Source organism: Wolffia australiana, chromosome 3 (genome assembly GCF_029677425.1).
Source record: "Wolffia australiana isolate 7733 chromosome 3, ASM2967742v1".
Taxonomy (NCBI): Eukaryota; Viridiplantae; Streptophyta; class Magnoliopsida; order Alismatales; family Araceae; genus Wolffia; species Wolffia australiana.
In genome coordinates this window covers 5,073,714-5,087,500 of record NC_135837.1, presented here as the reverse complement: position 1 = coordinate 5,087,500, position 13,787 = coordinate 5,073,714, and the positions used below count along the sequence as shown (strand labels likewise).

Sequence of the window (13,787 nt, the reverse complement as noted above, 5' to 3'; positions counted from 1 at the left end):
TATTTCTCTATTGGGATTCATCTTTAATATGGCGTTGATCTTGTATTTCTTTATCTCTTTCCATTCAAGTTGTCGATTTACGTCTTATCCTTTTGGTTTGCGCTCTTTCGTTCACATGCTGAATGCATGAATTTTGGGAATCATGAATTAGAAAATCGTTTTAATATTTGACTGTTGTGGAATAACTATGAGTCTTACTAGATCGAACAAAATTGACCTAACAGAATTTTGGTTTTTTTCCTTTCCCTCGAACTCTTCGTCTTTTTCTACAACGGTGAGACAGTAGATCTATAAGGTATTGTGCTAAGAGTTTCATTTTTACCATGTTTTTGGTTTCTTCAATGGTAATCCTCGGTTTTATAAATTTATGTTCCTTTCCTTTATTTTTACTCTTTTTCTTGACAAAAGAGCGCAATCTTAGTCAACTTTTACAGACGAAGATAATCCAATGTTTAGTATCTAACTTCCGAAAATAAAAAATTTTATTTTCGATGCAAATGCTCAGAAGCCTGCAACTCTGAGTCATTATTCGAAATTTATTTATATATATTTACATGTTTTTGATGCAAATGCAGAAGTATGGCTACTCTTCAAGGGCCAATTATCTGCCGCCCCATTGCCCATGGAAAGCGGCACATCAATGCTGTTCTTGTGCCTCAGAAGAGTCTATTGAATTTGAGGCTTTCCAAGAGTGAACTTTGGGGCTGCAGTGGTAGCTTAGGATGCAAAGTTCTTCTATTTCGGCAGTCAAATAAAGCAAAGAGCACGGCAGTCAGTTGTAGTTTCAGCTCATCTTCCGATGGCAGTGGCAGCAGAGCCGAGAATTATAGCGAGAACAATGAAGACTATATAGTATCCAGCGTTGTCGAAGCAGGTACATTACTTTTAATTGCAAAAAACAATGATGAATTCATTTTTCATTACTTTTACTTTTACTTGCAAAAGACCATATTGTGTTTCCCGCAGCTTTATGACTAGCATTCCCACTCTGTGCATCGTTTTTTGGAGTTTTGGTCAGGGTTCAGATTTATTCTGGATGATTCATCATCATCATCATCATCCATTGTCGTTGTCATCGCCATAGGTTTCTAATGGGCTTAAAGCGCCGAAAAGATTCCCTAAGGGGTATAGGATCGCATCAATGAATCGTCAGGCAATGTATTTATTTACGACAATGACCATGATGAGTCATCATCGTCTTCATCATACGTACGAATCATCTAGAAATTAATTCATCATTTTCATTTTCATCATCTGTGTCACTCATGCAAATCATTTTCTTAAGAAATTCGCCATCATCTCATCAATGAATCATCATTAGTATTATAATCATCCATCATCGTCATAAATCTCCTTGAGAATGATCCTTCATCGTCTCGTATACACTTCGTTATGTTCATCATCATCAGTTTTTTTATTTGAGGCAAATGACATGATGATAATGATGATGGTGATGAAGATGACGATGAAGATATCGATTACTATGACGTATTAGGCATCGTCTGCCAGCCCTAGTTTTGATGCATGATGTGTAGAAAATTTCATCAAAGATTCTCCTTGCTCTCTTTCAGTTGAAGTGAGAAGCGGTTCGGATGGTTTTATGATTAAGATGAGAGATGGAAAACATGTTCGATGTGTTCATAACAGCCCTCAAGGTGGGTACTTGCCGGATTACGCACCACATCCTGCAATTGTCCTCAAAATGGAGGACGGAAGTGATCTTCTCCTCCCTATAATCGTCTGTAAGTATCATTCATCGCCGTGCATATGACTTCTGACCTTTAATATATTCTGACATTTAAAAAAAAATCTCTTTGCAGTAGAGATGCCAAGTGTTCTTCTGATGGCAGCGGTTCGAAATGTTCAGATGGTATGATATTTATATTTTCCTGGGTTTTCTTATATAACCTGTACAACGTTCAGAATTAGGGATGACAGACAGTGACGATCACGAATTGCCATCTAGCCATCATCATCAGCATCAAAAGAGAAATACAATGTTGACTGCTCGTCGTCGTTCCTGATGATGATGGCCTCGACAATTTCATTTGTCTTCCTGGTAAAAAGGGTGATGGTGGTGATGATGGCTTGTCAATTGGAATGGCAAACGCGATGATCTGTGACGCTTACTAAACATTCATCATCCAATTATCATCTTCATTGTCCTCATCATTGTCAGAATGGTGAGATGACAATGACGGGGCCGGCAACGACTCATCACTGTCCCCTCATCATCGTCATCATTGACGGTGAACTCTAAGCAGAATGGGGAATGAATAACCTGAGTTCCTCCTCCACAGGCAAGGCCGACTGTGTATCAAGTGGTGAAGGATATGATAGAGAAAATGGGTTACGAGGTAAACCCATAAAACTTTCGTCTCTTTCTTCTTACCCCAACTTTTTTATCAAACTTAAAGATGTGATTTGTGTTCAAACAGGTACAGCTTGTCCGAGTAACTCGGAGGGTACACGAAGCATACTTTGCCAAGCTCTACCTGGCCAAGGTGAATCCAATTTCATCGTATTTTTTCTAATATTTGCAATCGAGGCCTATTTTACACAATGTTTTGTCCAGACTGAGGAATTAGCGAGCTCCTCAAATTCCACAATATTCAGAATAAAAAAAAATAGTGAACTTCCTTGATCTGGGTCAGCCCGGTAGAAAGTCTTCAGAACATTTTTTGAAAAAAATCTGTTGGGCTCAAAGTCTGGGGCTTTCTATCATGAGTCATTCATTGATTTTGGTGCACACAATAGATAGCGGTTCTTGGTTGTGACCAAAATACAGGAGAGAGGGAGAGGAAGAACCAAAATAATAATAAAAGAAAAAAGTAGAAGAGCTTTGGTAGTGGGTCAACGTAGTAGGAGGAAGTTAGAATTTATATTTTTTGAAAATATTTGTTGGACTCAAAATTGTGGCAAATTCTTTATTTTAGCAAAAATTATCCTTGGTTTTGACAGTCCAATTTTTTAAAATTAAAAAATCTTTTTTGGACATCACAGGTTGGAGATGAATCGGACAAAATCATCCTTGATCTGCGCCCATCAGATGCGATAAATATCGCGGTCAGGTGCAAGGTGGGAAACCTTAACTTTCAATTAGATTATTTTCAATTATTTTCAATTAAAACCCTTTATTAATGGATGTATAAACCCTAATAAAACCTCTATTCAAGCAGGTGCCAATACAAGTGAACAAGAGTCTGGCCCTCAGCGATGGGATGAGAATCGTAGAACCTTCAAGGGCAACCCAGCTGGGCCCACACTCTGACGGTCTTCTTTTCGCAGAAATGGATAAGTGCGCATTATCAATTATTAATTTTACTTTAAAAAATATTATTTTTCATGTTATAATTTTTTTGGAGTATCTGAATTGACAATTTTTCCCTCATCATGAACCAGGCCTGATGGTCAGCCATGCGTGGAGACTGTGGAGTTTAATCTGGTCCGCAACATGCTCATCGCCGCCGTCGAAGAGCGTTACAAGGATGCCGGTATGTGATCATCATCCCATGTGAACTGGTTATCATCCATGCCACGTTGGCATCAGATGCTGATGTGTCATCTGACACCTGGCAGCCCAGTGGAGAGATAAACTCACCCAGCTCCGGTCCAAGAAGAAGAACTGGGCCTAATAGGTGATGACCCTTTTCCCAAAATATTTTTCATTTTCAAAAATGTTAATTTTTTCATTTTAAAAATTGCTTGCAGGTGTTTCTACGAGCTTGTATATAGACCAGTATCCGGTGGACATGTCAGCAGCTGGTGGGGAGGGTTAAGTTAGGATTACTTTCTGTAAATGCCGTCTCTTTTTATGAATATAATCCCTGTACATAACAATGGCCAGCTGTATGCTTAAATATATCATCTTATATATTATTAATCTTGTAGACACGCTTCCTCTAGCAAATTAATAAGTCGAAAATTTCATCATAAAAATGCATGGAAAAACTTATATGTTTTGTCTCGGGGGTTTCATCTGCTCCAAGTTTTCTAGAAGCTGGAAGCTGTATGCTTGTCTTTATCGTTATAAACATGCTTAAACAAATCCCAAGGATTTTTGGTAAACGTATCAACTAGAAAAATCAAAAAACCCTAAACCATGATGTTTTAAGGGATTGCCGCATCTACTCCAAGCTTTATGGAATCTTTTGTATATCTTACATCATCTGTATAACTATCTTAGCTGCGGTCCGTTTTTCAGCATCATTTTTTATGTCGTTTATATCATAAATATTTTTTATTATATACGTGGGCCATGAAAAACCACTTTTTCTTAAACATATCAAGTAAAAAATTCAAAAAAAGATCCTTTGAAAAACGATTATCTTTAAAGGGGTTACAATGTAAACATCCTCTACTCCTAGCTTTGTGGAAGCTCTTCTACATCTTAGATACGATCCATTTGGCATCATCATTTCTAAAAATTTTCTTTTTTTATCAGCATAAATATATAAATAACTATTATTATACACATGGGCCATGAAGAGCCATTGTTTTTTCTTGAAGGGTTAATATCACGGTACAGCCCAAACCAGGTCGAAAGTCTGTGATCTAACCTTAGCTTTTTTTTTGGTACGGTATATCCCAAACTCACTAAGTCGTCTGCAATATATACTGGTGATGACGTGGAGTCCATCGTGGCTGCCAGGTGGATCTCCGGCCAGATTTTGACCTGGCGGAACCCACCTGGCAGCCACGCTGGATTCCACGTCATCACTGGGATATGTCGACCTGCCAAGGGTTTTCCGATAAGAGAGAGAGGGGCATTCTAGTGAGAGAGAGAGAAGCGGCCTAGAGAGAGAGAGAAGGAGAGAGAGCTTCTAGAGAGAGAAAGAGAGGTGTTCTAGAGAGAGAGGCATTTTGTAGAGAGAGAAAGGGAGAGAGACCCGACTGAAGTCCGGCAGAACGCCTCTCTCTCTAGAACACCTCTCTTTCTAGAGAGAGAGAGAGGTCGGCTCTCTTTAGAGCGCCTCTCTCTAGAGAGACCCGACCAAAGTCCAGCAGAACGCCTCTCTCTCTAGAACACCTCTCTTTCTAGAGAGAGAGAGAGAGGTGGGGTCTCTCTAGAGCGCCTCTCTCCCTTTCTCTCTCTAAAAATGCCTCTCTCTCTAGAACACCTCTCTTTCTAGAGAGAGAGAGGTGGGGTCTCTCTAGAGCGCCTCTCTCTCCCTTTCTCTCTCTACAAAATGCCTCTCTCTCTAGAACACCTCTCTTTCTCTCTCTAGAAGCTCTCTCTCCTCTCTCTCTCTCTAGGCCGCTCCTCTCTCTCTCTCTCACTAGAATGCCCCTCTCTCTTATCGGAAAACCCTTGGCAGGTCGACATATCCCAGTGATGACGTGGAATCCAGCGTGGCTGCCAGGTGGGTTCCGCCAGGTCAAAATCTGGCCGGAGATCCACCTGGCAGCCACGATGGACTCCACGTCATCACCGGGTTTGGGCTGTACCGTGATATTAACCCTTTCTTGAATGGATGGAGTAAAAAATTCGATAAAAAAACCTTAGAAAACCACTAACTTTGAAGGGGTTACAATGTCAGCGTTATCTGCTGCAAGTCTTCTGGAAGCACTTGTATATCATCATAAATAAATTTTTATTTTAGAGATGGGCCATGTAGAACCATCGCTTTTTTTATAAAATAAAGTAATTCTTTAATGCATATATAATTATATAAATTTTAGACAGTTCAAGCTAATATTAGAACATAAGTATATTCGTTCCATCTGCACCAAGGTATCTTAGTATATTAGATACGATCCATTTGGCATCATCCTTTTTTTTTCTAGAATGTCGAGTAGAAATTTAAAAAATGCGACGTGGGAAAATCAATATTTTTTCTATGGTTTATATATTATAACCAAGCATCATCTGCTCCTCTAAGTTTTCGGGAAGGCGGTGATCGGACCCGGCGGCGGAGTAGCAGCTACCGTCCGTGAACCCCCACGTGTCAACCGCACGTGCCGGCCCGTTACTGGGCCAATGGGTCGACCAGACGTTAATGGGCTGAGAGGAGTAAGCCCAGACGTTAATGGGCTCGGGGGGTATGTGGCTGTCGCCCACGCCACATGCCGGGATCATCGTCTCTGTTGATTGGAGCTGAGCAGAAGGCAAGAAAAATTATAAAATTAAGTTAGAGAAAGAAAGATAATCAAGGAGAGAGAACAAAGAAGCTGGTTGGCAATTTATTAAAAGGAAATTTGAAAATTTTAGTCAGTGAAGGAGAAGCAATCCAGCAGAGAGAATTATATAAATGCAAATTATTAAATTAGTGGAAGAGAGATGATCGAGTAGAAAGAATGCCAGGTGACAAGCAGGAGCTGGGTGGCATTTATAAAAGGATATTTGCAAATTGTAGTTTCAGTGGAGGAGAAAAAATCGAGCAGAAAAGGCTGGAGCACTTGGCATTCAATAAATGCAAAACTAAATTATTAGTTTAGTGAAAGAGAGATAATCGAGGAGAGAGAACCCCAAGTGAGAAGAAGGTGCAGTTTTGTCAAAAATATAAATAATGAGAACTTAATTAGAGAGACGAAGAGAGAATGCCAAAAGACAGGCAAGAGCAGTGGGCATAAGTACAAGTTAAAAAAATAAATTAGAGAGAAAAATATCGTGTGTTTCATGGAAAGCAGGAGCAGTTGGCAAAAGTTTCTTGTGATTCACGAGATATTTTCCGAAGATGTTTGCCAAAACGATTCGTTGGAACCATACAATGGAGTATTCAAGTCCACTAACGAGATTAAAAAACAAAAATTAGGATAATTATCACCACTTGATGATTCCTAATGATTCCTCATACTTTACATTGAATAAAACGAGAAATAAGGGAAAACATCAAAATACAAACTTTAAAACAAAAATACAAATACAAAGTTTGGCTGAAACTTAAAACTTACCTGAGAGTGGTGCCAGAGAGCAGCACTGCTCATCGTACTTTCAAGGTCCATGGAGAGATCTTCGTACCTAAAAATACCATTTTAAGAAGGACATGATTAAAAGATGATTCAAAACATAAAAGAAAACGGGGCTTGGATAATGGTATTCCAGAAAATGATAGATTCAGGAATAAAAACGAACGATCGTACCACGGAAGAAGAATGTATATAAATAGATAGATGGGTGTGCATAAAAATAAATAGATGGATGGGTAGGTAGAGAGATAGATACGCAAATAGATGGATGGAGAAGGGTATGTAGAGAGATATATACTAGATAGAGAGACAGCAGAAAGTTGGACAGGTAGAGAGATATATAGATCGATGGGTAGAGAGATGGGTAGGTAGACAGCTAGATAGGTAAATAGATAAACGGCATATAGATAAATTTGTAGTTAAATGGATAGATAGAGAGAAAGATATGTAAATAGATGAATGGACATACGTAGTTCAAGAGATAGATAGGTAAATAGATAGATGGAGATAGTCAAATGTGGAGATAGTGAGATTGGTAGATAGATTTTTTTTTTTTTTGAAAGAAGATAGGTAGATAGATGGGTACATAAACAGATATGTAGATGGAAGGGTAGGTAGAGAGATAGGTAAATAGATGAGTGGGTAGAGAGACTGGTAGGCAAATAGATGGATGGAAATGGTTACAAGTGGAGAGAGAGAGAGATAGGTAGACAGATGGGTACATAAAAAGAAATTTAGATGGATGGAAATGGTTACATGTGGAGAGAGAGATAGGTAGACAGATGGGTACATATAAAGATATATAGATGGATGGGTAAAATAGGTAGAAAATGGGTATATTGAGAGATAAAGTAGTCGATTGATAAACAGGTAGATAGATGGATAAGCATAAAGATATACGGATGGATGGGTAGGTAGAGAGATAGATAGATGGATAGAATAATAGATGGAGAGAAGAGTATAGGATTAAAAAGCATGTCGGTAATTTCTTGGGTCACCTGTTCTGTCTGGAGCACGGAGTCCAAGACACAGTTGGAGAGCACGACGCATCAGAAGGTAGAAAATCTTCATCATGCCGGATACCAAATGCAGAAGACGGGTCTGTGACAATAACCGCACTTAAGTATTTAAAAGAAGCAATTTTAAGGTTTAAATATTTAAACAGGTCAAATAAATAAAAAAGGCTATCTAAAACTGGCGATTTTAAGGTTTAAGCATCCAAAAGTGGCAAAATGAAGGCTAAAGGATCTACATATGATATTAGATGTGAAGGCTTATGCATCTAAAAGAGTCAAACTAAATGCTAAAGCATCTGAAAATAAAGCATTCAATTGGAGGCAAGTATCAAAAAAGTGGACAAAAGGCTGAACCATCGAAAAATAACATTAAATTTGAAGGCTGAAGCATCAAAAAGTGGGACATTGAAGGTTAAAATATCTCAAAATGGAAATTTTGAAGGCTTAATTATCTAAAATTGGAAAATCTGAAGGCTTGAGCGCCAGCCATGGCGTGCCCACCTGTAACAGAGCAACTCGGCGTCTCGAGCAACTCTACTTCTCCAGGAACAGCAAACTGATCCGATGATCTCCGACTCTGTTTTTCCCTTTCTCTTTCTTCATCTTCCTGTTGCTCCCGCTGCTGGATCCTGATCTTCGCTTCTAAAACCTTCTGCTCTTCCTACAATTTCAGATAAAATGGTGAAAACTGAGGGCGAAACTCGTAGATCATGGGATAATCTTCATTCATACCATTTCTTCCAATCCTCTCTCTTCCTTACTCTTCATGCCACGATACTCAACCGCATAATTTGAAGTTTTGCAGAAGGGGCAGCTTGTTCATCGTCAAGGAACAGCAACTTCGATCAATTGATCAGATCAGATTACAGAGTTTGGTATTCTAATCAATTGATCAGATCAGATCAACAGAATTAATTGATCGCAAATCCATCAACTTGTTTAGATCAATATCAGACAGACAGAGTTGGCTGATAGAACGGCCTTGATTGAGACGAGATTGAGACCACACCGTGTTGGCAGATTAGATCGAGAGGGCGATTTGATAGATTATAGGCCAAGTAAGTGGAATGGGCTGATGTGTTCAATCGAGTCAATATTACATCACTAACAAACCCCGCAAAATCAAGATTAAATAATCAACTCCATGAGTTCATTATTTCAACGGTGATCAACGAATATCAAATCATTAAGCACAAACCCAGCAAAATCAACATTAAATAATCAGCTCCATAAGTTCAATATTTCACCTACGATCAACGAACATCAAATCATTAAGCACCAATCGAGCAAAATCGACATATAAACCCGTCAAAATCACAATAAAAAATAGGGAAAAATAACTTGACCAAGTCTAACATCGAATAATCGAAGATCAAAACGACCCTTGACCGATCCACAGAGTTCAATGAAACAAAATCCAAGGATACGACGTAGAGCAAGCCGAATCCGGCGGCTTCATCTGCAGAAAACACTCTGCAAACAAGATTAAAGATCATCAAGAGTGAGCGACCCGAAAGAAAAAAAGCAACCAATCAACAATTTTTTGCCATACCGGTGCAGATTCCTTTCATGCAGCACCTCGATCGGTTGAGACTCGGATAATGCTTAAAAAAAAAGAGCAAAAAACAACAAGAACATCACAAAAAACGCGTCAGTTCTAAACAAAAAGAAAGAAAAACAAAAAAAAAACGAAAGGATCAATCAAAATAATAAATAAGGACGGCTTCGATCATGGCAAAAAAAAGGAAAGAAGAAATCGAACCAGACCAGAACTCGCGATGGAGGAGGTTCGAAGGTTCCACGGCTGAGGGAAATACTGACCAAGAAGCAGATTGGGCACTCTTCGAGATCGAGAGTGCAGTCCTCGTCGCCCGGATAGCACGGCGCGAGCTTCGATTCAAGGATGAGCTTGCGCAGCTTCTTCCTGTCAACGTCTGCGTGCTGATAGAGCCCCTGCGGCCTCGTATACTTGTCTTCTACAGCACATCGCCGCTTCCCGATCTTGTTCCCCATTGTCGAAGGAGAAGGTGCAGAAGAGGATCAAGGGCTCCGATCAAAGAACCCTTTTCATTTCTTGGGGAGAGATCGAAGATGGGTTCGTTGTTCTTCGCTTGAATGTACGATTTTTGGGCGGGGGGGAGGCAGAATGGGTGAAAATCGATGGGGAAGATTGGGAATTTGCAGCGGAGATCTTTAAAACCCTCTTGCCCGTGCGCAGCTTCGGCCTTTCTGTCATTAAAGCAACTGCACATCTTGTCGCCAACGATCAACGCGCCTCGAAAAGACTCTACTTTTCTTTTTTTTCTTCTTGTTCTACTTCTACTTGTAAGATCTGGGTTTTAGTTCTTTCTATTAGAACTTCTTCCTTACCCTTGTTTAATTTTTTCTTTTTTCTTCTTCTTCTTCAACGTGTAAGATCTGGGTTTTAGTTCTTTATATCACAACTTCTTCCTCAGCCTTGTCTATTTTTTCTTTTTTCTTCTTCTACTTTAAAATCTGGGTTTTAGTTCTCTCTGTCAGAACTTCCTCAGCCTTGTCTAATTTTTCCTTTTTCTTCTTCTACTACTACTTGTAAGATCTGGGTTTTAGTTCCTTCTATTAGAAATTCTTCCTCAGCCTTGTCTAATCTTTCTTTTTCTTCTTCTTCTACTATTACTTGTAAGATCTGGGTTTTAGTTCCTTCTATTAGAAATTCTTCCTCAGCCTTGTCTAATCTTTCTTTTTTCTTCTTCTACTATTACTTGTAAGATCTGGGTTTTAGTTCCTTCTATTAGAAATTCTTCCTCAGCCTTGTCTAATCTTTCTTTTTTCTTCTTCTTCTACTATTACTTGTAAGATCTGGGTTTTAGTTCCTTCTATTAGAAATTCTTCCTCAGCCTTGTCTAATCTTTCCTTTTTCTTCTTCGTCTACTACTACTTGTAATATCTGGGTTTTAGTTCTATCACAGCTTCTTCCTCAGCCTTGTCTAATTTTTCCTTTTTCTTCTTCTTCTTCTACTTGTAAGATCTGGGTTTTAGTTCTTTCTATCACAACTTCTTCCTCGGCCTTGTCTAATTTTTCCTTTTTCTTCTTCTTCTTCTACTTGTAAGATCTGGGTTTTAGTTCTTTCTATCACAACTTCTTCCTCAGCCTTGTCTAATTTTTCCTTTTTCTTCTTCTTCTTCTACTTGTAAGATCTGGGTTTTAGTTATTTCTATCAGAACTTCTTCCTCAGCCTTGTCTATTTTTTCCCTTTTCTTCTTCTTCTTCTACTTGTAAGATCTGGGTTTTAGTTCTTTCTATCACAACTTCTTCCTCAGTCTTGTCTAATTTTTGAGAATTTTGATTACAGTGTTGAAGATGAGAGCTGGTCTTGATAGAACTGAATTTATAATTATCAAATCTCAATTGAATTTAGTTCTTTCTATCAGAACTTCTTCGTCAGCCTTGACTAATTTTTCCCTTTTCTTCTTCTTCTTCTTCTTTTACTTGTAAGATCTGGGTTTTAGTTCTTTCTATCAGAATTTCTTCCTCAGCCTTGTTTGATTTTTGAGAACTTTGATTTACATTGTTGAGGATGAGAGCTGATTTTGATAGAACTGAATTTGGGATTATTGAATCTCAACTGGGTTTAGTTCTATCAAAACTTCTTCTTCAGCCTTGTTCAAATTTTACTTTATTTGTTCTACAGTATAAAACATGAGATTTAATCATCTTGACATAACTTAATTTATAACAGCAACTGGGTTTAGTGCTTTCTATCAGAACTTCTTCCTCAGCCTTGTCTGATTTTTTTGGAACTTTGAATAGAGTGCTGAAGATGAGAGCTAATCTTGATAGAACTGAATTTGGGATTGTCAACTTTAAGATTTATGGCAGCAACTAGATTTAGTTCTTTCTATCAGAACTTCTTCCTCAGCCTTGTCAAATTTCTTAGAAATTTGATTAGAGTGTTGAAGATGAGAGATAATCTTGATCAAACTGAATTTGAGATTATCAACTTTAAGATTTATGACGGCAACTGGGTTTAGTTCTATCAAAACTTCTTCCTCAGCCTTGTCTATTTTTCTCCAAATTTTGGTTACACTATTGAAGATTGTTGTTAATATTGATAGAGCTGAAATCACAACAGCAACTGGATTTAGTTCTATCTGAACTTCTTTCTCAGCATTCTCTATTTTTCCTAAATTTTGAATATAGTGTTGAAGATGAGAGCTATTATTGATAGAACTGAATTTGAGATTATCAACGTTAAGATTCATAACAGCAACTGGGTTTAGTTCTATCAGAACTGCTACCTCAGCCTTGTCTACTTCTATTTTTTGTTATATACAATGTAGAAGATAAGATTTTGTATTGATAGAATGAATTTCAGATTATCAACTTTAGCGTTCATAACAACATCTGGGTTTAGTTTTACCAGTATTTCTTCCTGTCAGAAGCAGAGCTTCCTCTCTCTCACCTTTCCTTCTCTCGCATCGCTCAATCTTCTCCTTATTCTTCTCCTTTTGTTTCTCTCTTTTTCGCCCCTCTACTCAGTTGGGCTTTTATATCTTTCTTTTCTCTCTGTTTGTCTTTAGTCTATTAACTTATTGGGCCTGTTTTTGTGTCACTTACTGCCCAATAAGATTTCTAGGGCTTTTCTCTCTCCTCGACCCATGTAGTCTTCCGGAAACTTCTCTCGCCCCATATAAAAGAGGGGCTTGTTGTAAACAGTTATTTTAAAGAAAGAAAGAAAGTTTCTTTATCTCCATCGATCTTTGTCACTTCCACTCAGCCTTGTCTACTTTCAGTTTGTTTTATATAAAGTGTAGAATATGATATTTAACATAACTGAACTTAAGATAACGAACATTTATATTTATAACAGAAACTTTGTTTAGTTCTATCAGAACTTCCTCCCCACTCTTGTCTAATTTAAAGAAAAAACATTTCAATAGAGAAGATGATATTTAATATTGATAGAACTTAATTAAGAGTATCGGCTAAAATTCATAGAACTTAAGATTTATCTTGAGATGTTTTTTGAAAATTTGGTCTAGCAATTTCTTTTTCAGTTTTGTCTTTAATACATCATGATCCATTTGCAAATTGCAGAGTTGGGTTGCTCATCTTAAATATGGTTTCATGTACTTGGCAAAACAGTTTGTTCATTAATATAACGACTGGCAAGGGATGGTTTGCCACATTTTCCATCACCCAACGCTTTTACAAGTGCTCCTCGACGTCAAGGGATGGTTTGTCACTCTCTCTCTCTCTCTCTTTCTCTCTCTCCTAAAGCTTATACAGCTGGGATTATGGGGGGTGTCTAATACAATAATGTATTAAGAGTTTAAAAACAGAAGAAAAATATTTTTTCAGTATATCACCTTTGCATCTAACATAATCTATTTACCAATGAACTTATAATACTAATTACAGCTATGAAGGGATAGGATGCCCTAGTTTTAACTTCTGTCAACTATTTGCCTTAGTTTAACAGTTTCAAACATACTAAGCCAAGCTTTTATTCTTTATAGGGTTAATAGCACGAAATATCCCAAACTGTATCAAAAATCTGAGACTTATCCCAAACTCGCTAAGTCAACGACGAAATACCCCGACGATTACGTGGAATCCATCGTGGCTGCCAGGTGGATTTCCGGCCAGATTCTGACCTGGTGGAATCCACCTGGCAGCCACGATGGATTTCATGTCATAACGGGGATTCCACCTGCCAGGTGCTTTCCGACAAGAAAGAGAGAGAGGCATGAGAGAGAGAGAAGGAGAGAGAGGCATTCTAGAGAGAGAAAGAGAGGCATTCTAGAGAGAGAAATATAGGCATTCTAGAGAGAGAGAGAAAGGGAGAGAGAGAGAGAGAGAGAGAGAGGCATTCTAGAGAG

General features: G+C 38.3%; 2 protein-coding genes across 4 annotated transcripts in view; one reads left to right on the top strand and one right to left on the bottom strand.

Moving 5' to 3' along the window:
- The window catches only part of LOC144700724 (Wound-responsive family protein), a 4,424-nt gene extending 530 nt beyond the window's left edge, over positions 1-3,894 (top strand). For both annotated transcript variants that reach the window (XM_078572202.1, XM_078572203.1), the window contains exons 2-11: positions 576-874; positions 1,572-1,742; positions 1,821-1,870; positions 2,301-2,357; positions 2,439-2,504; positions 3,004-3,078; positions 3,180-3,298; positions 3,403-3,494; positions 3,580-3,638; positions 3,712-3,894. In XM_078572202.1, coding sequence (XP_078428328.1) covers positions 580-874; positions 1,572-1,742; positions 1,821-1,870; positions 2,301-2,357; positions 2,439-2,504; positions 3,004-3,078; positions 3,180-3,298; positions 3,403-3,494; positions 3,580-3,635 — 981 coding nt within the window. In that variant the 5' untranslated portion in view covers positions 576-579 and the 3' untranslated portion in view covers positions 3,636-3,638; positions 3,712-3,894. The remainder of the gene's footprint in view (positions 1-575; positions 875-1,571; positions 1,743-1,820; positions 1,871-2,300; positions 2,358-2,438; positions 2,505-3,003; positions 3,079-3,179; positions 3,299-3,402; positions 3,495-3,579; positions 3,639-3,711) is intronic.
- A 1,924-nt stretch (positions 3,895-5,818) lies between these two features.
- Positions 5,819-10,308, bottom strand: LOC144700723 (E3 ubiquitin-protein ligase DA2-like). Of its 2 annotated transcripts, none has more exons than XM_078572200.1 (8): positions 9,693-10,308; positions 9,478-9,529; positions 9,353-9,398; positions 8,658-8,739; positions 8,427-8,586; positions 7,908-8,010; positions 6,895-6,961; positions 5,819-6,097 (listed from the first exon to the last, which is right to left on the bottom strand). In XM_078572200.1, the coding sequence occupies exons 1-8, from the start codon at positions 9,936-9,938 to the stop codon at positions 5,846-5,848; spliced, it is 1,008 nt and encodes a 335-aa protein (XP_078428326.1). In that variant the 5' UTR covers positions 9,939-10,308; the 3' UTR covers positions 5,819-5,845. The 2 variants fall into 2 exon arrangements, with proteins under 2 accessions (XP_078428326.1, XP_078428327.1); XM_078572201.1 differs by having other exon boundaries at positions 9,747-10,307.
- Positions 10,309-13,787: the final 3,479 nt, after the last annotated feature.

Excerpts from the sequence above, each read along its gene's own strand:
- LOC144700723 (XM_078572200.1), bottom strand. The coding sequence starts at position 9,938 with ATGGGGAACAAGATCGGGAAGCGGCGATGTGCTGTAGAAGACAAGTAT. Across the intron at positions 9,530-9,692 it reads CTCCTCCATCGCGAGTTCTG|CATTATCCGAGTCTCAACCG; the intron begins GTCTGGTTCGAT and ends TTTTTTTTTAAG. Across the intron at positions 6,962-7,907 it reads CCGTGCTCCAGACAGAACAG|GTACGAAGATCTCTCCATGG; the intron begins GTGACCCAAGAA and ends TGGTATTTTTAG.